Source organism: Trachurus trachurus (assembly GCF_905171665.1).
Source record: "Trachurus trachurus genome assembly, chromosome: 20".
Lineage (NCBI taxonomy): Eukaryota > Metazoa > Chordata > Actinopteri > Carangiformes > Carangidae > Trachurus > Trachurus trachurus.
The window spans coordinates 22,126,684-22,136,184 of record NC_139911.1 but is presented as its reverse complement, the minus strand read 5'-3'; the positions used below and the strand labels follow the sequence as shown (position 1 = coordinate 22,136,184).

At 41.8% G+C, this 9,501-nt stretch overlaps 1 protein-coding gene across 1 annotated transcript; it reads left to right on the top strand.

The window, feature by feature from the left end:
- Window positions 1-813: 813 nt before the first annotated feature.
- Window positions 814-2,865, top strand: LOC311003548 (uncharacterized protein; the record flags this gene model as incomplete). Its single annotated transcript, XM_083995315.1, has 1 exon — window positions 814-2,865. The coding sequence occupies one exon, from the start codon at window positions 814-816 to the stop codon at window positions 2,863-2,865; it is 2,052 nt and encodes a 683-aa protein (XP_083851441.1).
- Window positions 2,866-9,501: the final 6,636 nt, after the last annotated feature.

Sequence of the window (9,501 nt, the reverse complement as noted above, 5' to 3'; positions counted from 1 at the left end):
GAGAGAGAGAGAGAGAGAGAGAGAGAGAGGGGTGAAAGGTGAACTTTTTCCTATAGTTTCCTAGAAACAAGGGGTGGGTCAACTTACCCACTGGCTCATCTTACCCCACTCTCCCCTATGCCCATTTATCACCAATAAACACAGTAGATGAGGAGGGTGAGTGACTGAGCTGAGGCTGTAAGACGGGTGGGGGGGGGGGGGGGGGGGGGGGTTCCGCGGCGTGGAGCGGTGCGGGTCTCTGACTGCAGCAGGGACAATCATGGATCAGCTCCATGACACTTTGAGACTGACCGCCAGTGAGCGCTGTGGGACGGGGACGGGGCTCACGACAGCACCTACTAATCATTAAAAACAGCAGTGATACGTACTTCCACGTCAGAGTCAACTTTGGAGTAACAACATCGGAAAAAGTCGCTTTTGACAAAAATAAAAAATAAATAGAGAAAGACCTGCCGTGCTGTGTCAAAAAAACAACAACAAAAAAGTGTCACGACTTCCTGTATCTGGCCCTTCAAAATAAAAGCCCCATTAGCCTTTCATATACAGTTCAGTCATATTGATTTTGACTTAATTTTGACAAGACACGGCTCCAAATGTTTGTTTTTTTTTCTTTTTTTCCTGCGACCAATCAACCAATGAAATTTTGGTCAGCTAATGATTTTTTGGTCGACCAGTGCTTGGTCGACTATTTGGGGGCAGCCCTAAAGATTAGTATAATACCTTTTCCTTGTTATTCTCCACCAGCAAAAAGAGGGTTTACAACTTCATCAAAAGTAATTTCTGCTCTTTTTTTTTTTTTTTACAGTAACTAAAATGGCCAACCAACTAGCAAAGACCACTCAAACTCTCACCACTGCAGCAGAGATGCGAGACACCACCAGCATGCTGATGCAAACCAATGCAAACTGGGAGGAGTATCTGACTCCTGCTCCTGTCTCTATTGCCATCTTGGGTGAGCTTGTATTCATCTCCTCATGTGAAGACTTCTCCATCAACAACAACGCCCCTAAAGATGGCTTCAAGTACATCCAGTACCCAGACTCCTTCAGGGCCTGTCTCATGCAGGTCTGTAACTCAGGCTGGCATGCATTCAATGAAGCCCACAAGAATATGGATCAGATCCGCATCCACACAGGAACAGTTCCTGATTACATGAAGGAAGCGGTCAAAATTCTTTTCAATGCTCCTGATGAAGTTCTTGAAAACTTCCTCCCAAATCAACTGCAGAGCATTAGTGACATCGCGAACGACTGTGTGAAACTAGCAGACGGTGTTGAAAAGAAGTATATTGATGTGATCAATTTAATCCAGGAGCTGGTGCAGGCATGTATCAGTTCTCAAAAGTTTTATGGAGATGAGCTAGAAATTGTCAAGAGGAAACTAAAAGAGGCTGAACTGAAGGAGGAGAGTGCCAAACTTCTGAATAAACGATCCAAGAAAGCAATGGAGGCCATGGCAAAGCACATGGAAGAAGCTCAAGAAGAATTCAAGCAATCCATGGATTCACTTCCCACTGGCTGGGACATGATTGGCATGGATTGTGCTGAAGCATTCATAACAGCTCTAACAGGACTCATAAATGGGGTCACCAATCAAATGACTCAAAGTTCCCAGAATGCAGCTGGATCACCCACAGAGCAAAAAAATCCAGATGAAAATGTTGATGGGATCACACAAATGACAGCCTGCAGTAAATCTGGACAGATTCTAAAACTTGTAGGAACTCTCAAAGGGTTTTTCAGTGAAAATGAAATAGACTGGAAGAACCTGTATGATCAGAAGAATAATTGCCCAAACACCCAATGGGCTAAGGGGCAATTTGAGAGGATCTCTGAGGAAATGAAGAAGATGCCAAAGGACAAGACATGCGACAAAGTTTTGTCACTCTGTGCAAAGAGCCTCAACATATGTGAAGAGCTAGCAAAGTATACCCCTGATCAGAAGTTGGATGAGGCAACAACTAAACAGCTGATCGAGAAACTAACGAAGCTGAATGAAGAAGCCTTTGCTTTTGACTCAACGAGCAAAGGAATTTTAGGCACTCCAGCTCTTACCCCAAAACCACCCATGATGTATAAAGCAGAGAACAGCAGCTCGGAAAAGAAGTCTGCTGGCCAGAGAGCAGCTGAGACTGCCCGATTCAAAATAGAGCAGAGCCGAAAACAACTCAAACAAACACGGGAGCAATATGAGAAGTGTGTGGAGAACATGGAGAAGAATGAGAAGGAGCTGAATGATGTTCTGATTGAAATGCAGAACTGCCACATCAAACAGATCGACTTTAAAACTACCATCAAGATGCTGGTCAAGGGTCTGGACGCCATGGGCAGAGTCAAAACGCAGTGGGAGAAGATGGTGCGCTTCTTCCAGATGGTCTCCAACATCATCAAAACTAGCCTCAGCAAGACACTGCACAATTTTGTCACGAAATCTGAACATACAAAGAAACTCTCTTACAATGGGAAGCTCTTTACCAAAGACCTCGTGTACAATCAGGCCTTTCAAGCCTCCAACATTGCCAGCCTGGTCCACATGATTTCAACGACCTACACTGAAGTGTCCAACAAGTACCTGATGGACAGAGTGAGCAGCCTGGGCAGGCTCATGGCCATGGATAAGGAGAAACCAGAGTTCCTGATAGCGCGTGAAAGTCTGCAACAATCCTGCAAGGACGCCAAGGAAGGGATTTTTCAGCTCGTCCTGAAGAACAAGAATGCGTTTGAGAGGAAGACTGATGGCAGGATCGCAAAAATAGAGGGTGAATTGAAGGCTGTTCTGCCAGCTGCTCCACCAAAGGAGACTGAGAGAATCAAAGAAATAGTTCAGGGAGGCTTTAATGAGGAAGAAATAGACATGTACAGCTAATTTCAAATGTTTCTCACATCAGATGAAACAATAGGTGTGTGGATGTAATAATCAGAAACACCACATGCCGGCTATTACCATACAGTATAATCTTGATAATGTAGCTTTGCTAGTAACTGAAAACCACAGGCAGTTGTTCCTGTCACTAAGCTTACCTAGAGATGTTTTTTTTCTGATTTGTTCTTTCCTTATGCTTTATTTTAGACAATGTGCAAGTGATGAAGAAAATCTTAAACAGAGCTTTTAATAAGATGGTATGTGTAGAAGTATATCCTGGTTTTAGAAACAATGTGTCACATCACAGTCATTTAAAGGTCTTTTATTCTGACTGCTTCCTGTCTTATTGTGAAAGTCCCTGTGTCTTGTCTTGGTGTAACTTACTTTGTAGTTAAGTTGTTTCCTGTTTTATTTTGAAGTTCTGACTTGTCATCCTGTGCCTCTTGTGATTTACCTGATGTGTCTCACCTGGGTTGATTGCACCACCTGTGTCTCCCTTTGTCTTTGTCAAATCGTCTGTGTTTATACCCTGTGTTCCTGCTAAATACCTTTTGTTCCACCACACCCGCTTTCCCTGAGTCTGCATTTGAGTCCAATCCTCCACACACCCTGACATATGGCAGTTTGATTGGAAATGCACTGACTAATGCATAATATTGATGGCTATGGATGAGCAGTTCCGTAATTTAATAAGACCTAGTCAACAGGAGGAGCTATGATCTCTGTTTAAATCTAATCTAATCTAAAGCTTTTTTTGATGAATTGTTTTCTCACCATCTATGGGAAGCATTCATGAATTAATCAAAAAAATGTGTTAAGATGTGATGTATTAAGTCTCTATCACGCATTTTGAGATACTATGCTTACAATGAACAGGGTGTATTGTTTTGCATTACCTGTTCTCATTTGTTTGAATAAAATCTTGAATATGATGGATGCCCTTTCTTTACTATACTGCATGAAAAATCTAATCTGTTATCCCTTCTCACGACAACTTTAACTATATTTCAAAAGCCTGGATATTTAGACTTACTGTGTGTTCACACCAAAAGCTTCCAAAGCGTCAAAAACGCCGGAAGTCAATTCATTTTCAATGAGAGCCCGGCGACACTGAGCGTCCAAAGCGTCAACAGGCGTTGCCGCGCTTCCAAAGCGTCCAAAGCGTCACCAGATGAGAAGTTGAGCCAGGTTTAACTTTAGGGTAATTAGTAATGACGCGGTTAAGCGGCAACCGGCGGCAGCCTGTCAGAATAGAGATGTCCGTCGGCTGCCTTTTTTTTCTTTTTTTTGTATTTCGGCTCCCCAATGACCAGCGCGATCGAACTTTGACGTCAGTCACCTGACGAGCGGCCAAAGCGGCTGAAAATATTTGCAGTTTTGGGAGCTGTCTTGTCTGACGCCCACCCTGCTGGAGCTCTTACTGTACGTTCACACCAAAAGCTTCCAAAGCGTCAAAAACGCCGGAAGTCAATTCATTTTCAATGAGAGCCCGGCGACACTGAGCGTCCAAAGCGTCAACAGGCGTTGCCGCGCTTCCAAAGCGTCCAAAGCTTCCAAAGCGTCCAAAGCGTCACCAGATGAGAAGTTGAGCCAAGTTTAACTTTAGGGTAATTAGCTATGACGCGGTTAAGCGGCAACCGGCGGCAGCCTGTCAGAATAGAGATGTCCGTCGGCTGCCTTTTTTTTCTTTTTTTTGTATTTCGGCTCCCCAATGACCAGCGCGATCGAACTTTGACGTCAGTCACCTGACGAGCGGCCAAAAATGCTGAAAATATTTGCAGTTTGGGGAGCTGTCTTGTCTGACGCCCACCCTCGAGCGTTTTTGACGCTTTGGAAGCTTTTGGTGTGAACGTACAGTTACACGTCCACTATTCAGACATGTAGGCTACTAATGGTTAGTGAGTATGTGAGTAGATGTTTAAACTTACAAATTCCATTTCCAATGGCCTTATAAACAATTATTAATGCAGGAATTCATTAATTCAGGTAGGTACAAAGCATTTACTACTCGTTAATTAAGCATTTTGTGTGAGCTCATCTAAAGTGGACGCTATCTATGCCTTATGACAAATGAGATTTAAAGGATGGCAATGCCTCAAGACTCACAAAAGTTTTGGTTATCTTAACAGACCAAGGAGAGACACTACACAAAGGGATATAGAACTTATTGCATTGATATTTATTGCATCATTTATATAGATGAGCCTATTAAAGCAGAAGTAAGTGGTCCGGTCGTTTTCGCTAATGCTGCGTTCCAGGCAGGCTTTTGAAATCGTAAATTACAGCTTCAAGTCACAACTTACGACTTTGTAGCGTTTCAGGCAACCCACTCGTGTTTTTCCGACCTGTTTTACCGGTGAAAGTCACTATAACGGCCACTCGTAACTTCCGACCGGTGAACTCGTACCAGATCGAACTGGTACCACTTCACGGTCGGAAAAATACGAGTTTCCTTGAACGCACCATAACAGTCCTCGTCGCTACGTCACCACATTCACGGCGTTCCTTGGCTGCACACACAGCCCTGCATGCCGTTCTCTCTCCTCATTGGATAAAAACTGTAGGATACGATAAATGTTTTCTCTTCGGCTCAGAGCAGAGCAGAGGGACTGAGAGACCCGTGTTTCAGTCCAAACACTCTATGTAAGTGATTGCTGTCGGAAGATATAACTATTTAAGACTTATAATAACACAAATATATCACTTACTTCTGCTTTAATGAAGAGTAAAACATTTATAACTGTGATTATAAACCACATACTAATGAGTATTTACGTCAGAAACATGCTTTATGAATGATGAATTCAGTGTTTACGAATCCATTACTGTGCTTATTAATGATTAGTAAAACATTTTTAATGAGTACCTATCCATACGTTATGAAGAATTCAATATTTATTAATGCTTAATTAACTAATTCTTAATAGTACTCATTATAAAGTGTTACCCTTTATAATGATGCAGACAAACTGGAGTTACACCATAGCTAGACGGCGCTAGGGATAGCGACACTGCTAACCTATGGGGGCAATTCTTTCAACCACAACAAACACTCAAAAAACAATCAAATATCTATGGTACATGACTCAAATCCATAGGAGACACCACTGAACTCATATAGTGTACAGTATAAACTGTATAAACTGTCTCAGGTGAGTGACTACATACAAAAACACAAAGTTTATAGGCCTACTGTATTTATCATCTATCATAGATATTTGATTGTTTTTTTGAGTGTTAATTGTGGAATTCTCCTTTAATAGAGTAGTAGTCCAGTAACACTATGTTATACATCCAGTATCCACCAGATGGTAATATTTTACCAGTGATACTACAGTGTGCTGAAGATGAGGCCCTTCAGTTGGGTCAATCCATGCTAGGTTTCAGGTTGAAGAGCATGGGAAGTTAAAAATGACCCTCACAGATTTCATTTCTCCACTAGATGGAGCTCACAAATCCCAGAGTGTTGATCTTCAGTAGTCTACTGTGAAGAGGTTTTGGGCATTTCAGATGTTTAGATTCTTATCCATCACACAAGACCATCAGGAGGTAGATGACCAGAGCCATCATAAGAAGAACATAGAGTACTGTAACACATGGAGGGTGGATGATTGATGAATTTGCAGTGCTTTTGTGTTTTTGCATCCGTTTCTCTTAAAGTAGCACAAATGCAAATTCCAATACTTTGTTCGGCCACTAGATGGGGTCAGTGGTGCAGTGTATCAGATATAAACATCCTCGTCTTCTTTACATGCTGTTCAGGAGGTGGGGCAAAGCGCCGGACGGCTTGTTTCACAACAAAAAGGAATTCTGCATTTGCTCCACAGGCACCACACCATGACTATAATGTGTACAGATACTTATGGCTCCTCTGGACCTATTTATTGCATATTTCAGTTTTTTTTATTACTATTACTGCTGTATTTGCGATAGTGCTACTTTAAATTGCATTGAGTTGAGGCCCTAGGGCTCCTGTGAGTCTGGGATTAAAGGAACAGACAGAAGAAGAATGACAGGTTCCTCAAGATGCTGAAACAAATCTACTAAGTACAGAAGGGCTGTAACCAAAAGCCAATGACTCATCTAAGACGAGTCAGCGTTTTTATCTTCACCACATGAAAAACAATTAAATATCTATGGTACATGACTCAAATCCATACGAGACACCAATGAACTCATATAGTGTACAGTAGACTATAAACAGTATGAACTGTCGCAGGTGAGTGACTACATGCAAAAACACAACATTTATACTGTAGCCTATTTATCATGTACCATAGATATTTGATTGTTTTTTGCGTGTTTGTTGTGGAATTCTCCTTTAATAGAGTAGTAGTCCAGTAACACTATGTTATACATCCAGTATCCACCAGATGGTAATATTTTACCAGTGATAGTACAGTGTGCTGAAGATGAGGCCCTTCAGTTGGGTCAATCCATAGGTTTCAGGTTGAAGTGCATGGGAAGTTAAAAACGACCCTCACAGATTTCATTTCTCCACTAGATGGAGCTCACAAATCCCAGAGTGTTGATCTTCAGCAGTCTACTGTGAAGAGGTTTTGGGCATTTCAGATGTTTAGATTCTTATCCATCACACAAGACCATCGGGAGGTAGATGACCAGAGCCATCATAAGAAGAACATGACACATGGAGGATGGATGATTGATGAATTTGCAGTGCTTTTGTGTTTTTGCATCCGTGTCTCTTAAAGTAGCACAATTGCAAATTGCAATACTTTGTTCGGCCACTAGATGGGCCAGTGGTGCAGCGTATCAGATATAAACATCCTCGTCTTCTTTACATAGTGCTGTTCAGGAGGTGGGGCAAAGCGCCGGACGGCTTGTTTCATAACAAAAAGGAATTCTGCATTTGCTCCACAGGCACCACACCATGACTATAATGTGTACAGATAGTTATGGCTCCTCTGGACCTATTTATTGCATATTTCAGTTTTTTATTACTATTACTGCTGTATTTGCGATAGTGCTACTTTAAATTGCATTGAGTTGAGGCCCTAGGGCTCCTGTGAGTCTGGGATTAAAGGAACAGACAGAAGAAGAATGACAGGTTCCTCAAGATGCTGAAACAAATCTACTAAGTACAGAAGGGCTGTAACCAAAAGCCAATGACTCATCTAAGACGAGTCAGCGTTTTTATCTTCACCACATGAAAAATTGTGAAACATGCCCGCGGATAGAGAGTGTGAGAATATGGGAGACTCTTATATTTCATCAATGAAGCCTCTCAGTTGAGGAGAGATTCAGAGGACATGGCCAATGGAAGCTTTTCACTTAAAGGGATAGTTCACCCAAAATTCAAATTTCACTCATTATCTACTCACCCTCATGTCAACTAAGGGCTGGGAGAATTTTCAGAGTCCTCCGTGCCTTCTCTGAGTTACGGGGGGGGGGGGGGTCCGCACAGCAGTATTTGTCCATATAATGGTTGTCAATGGATACCAACTTTCTTCGTCCAAAAAGACACACCAAAAAACATCCAAATACCTCCATAGTGCTCATCTGTAATGTGCCTCTGGTATTGAAGCCCCGACATGGGGAATTGTTCTTGTGTCGTGATTTGCACTGACAGGAAGCAGTGAACCGAGACACTGGGAGCTTCCGCTACAAACAATCTTAAAATAATTATTTAATTTTTTTCGGAACAATTTCTCATGTTGGGGCTTCAATACAAGAGGGACATTACAGACGAGCATTATGGAGGTATTTGGATGTTTTTTGGTGTGTCTTTTTGGACGAAGAAAGTTGGTATCCATTGACAACCATTATGGACAAATACTGCTGCGCGAACACCGCCGTAACTCAGAGAAGGAACAGAGGACTCTGAAACTTCTCCCAGCCCTTAGTTGACATGAGGGTGAGTAGATAATGAGTGAAATTTGAATTTTGGGTGAACTATCATTTTAAGTCGACAGACAAATTTGTCTTTTCCAGACACAGTGGGAACTGTTGGTGTCTCTCAAAAATACATTTTATGATTTTTACTATAATCACCTGGAGTGATGGAACATAGCTTGAGGAAAAACTGACAGATCATTTTTGCAGTTCTGTTTTAGCATTTTGATCACAGAAGTACCTATTATGCATAAAACATGGAACATTATAGGTGGAAAAAAATCTTTAAAATAAACTATGGCAAGTTCTCTGTAAAAAACAAACTGTGAGATAAAGGAGATGCCTCAAAAGAGCCTCTCTCAAGGTTAAAGCTTTGTGGCATTCAATCATTTTTGATTTTCACTCAGTCTAAGCTGCTGTTGCCGTCTTGAACTGATCCATTGTTGTACTGTGGATCACTGTCAGTAGAGGGAGTCCTAACAACAAGGACCACAGAGACATTTAGAGTTGACACACCCTTACTGAGATGGTGGAGACATCAGAGCAAAAGTACCTGCCCTCATAAGCACCTTACGACAATATTGTGGGATAAATGAATATTGAACATACTGGTATCTATATAGATACACCTTATGTAAAAAGAAGTATAAGTGGAACTGGCAGTCGGATGAACACATCTGTCCTTATAATATGGATCTGAAGAATTGACAGGTGACCAGTGTATACAAAAAAGCAGAAGAGGAAGAGATCACAGACCACAAACTGATGGAGAATTTCCTGAAGCTC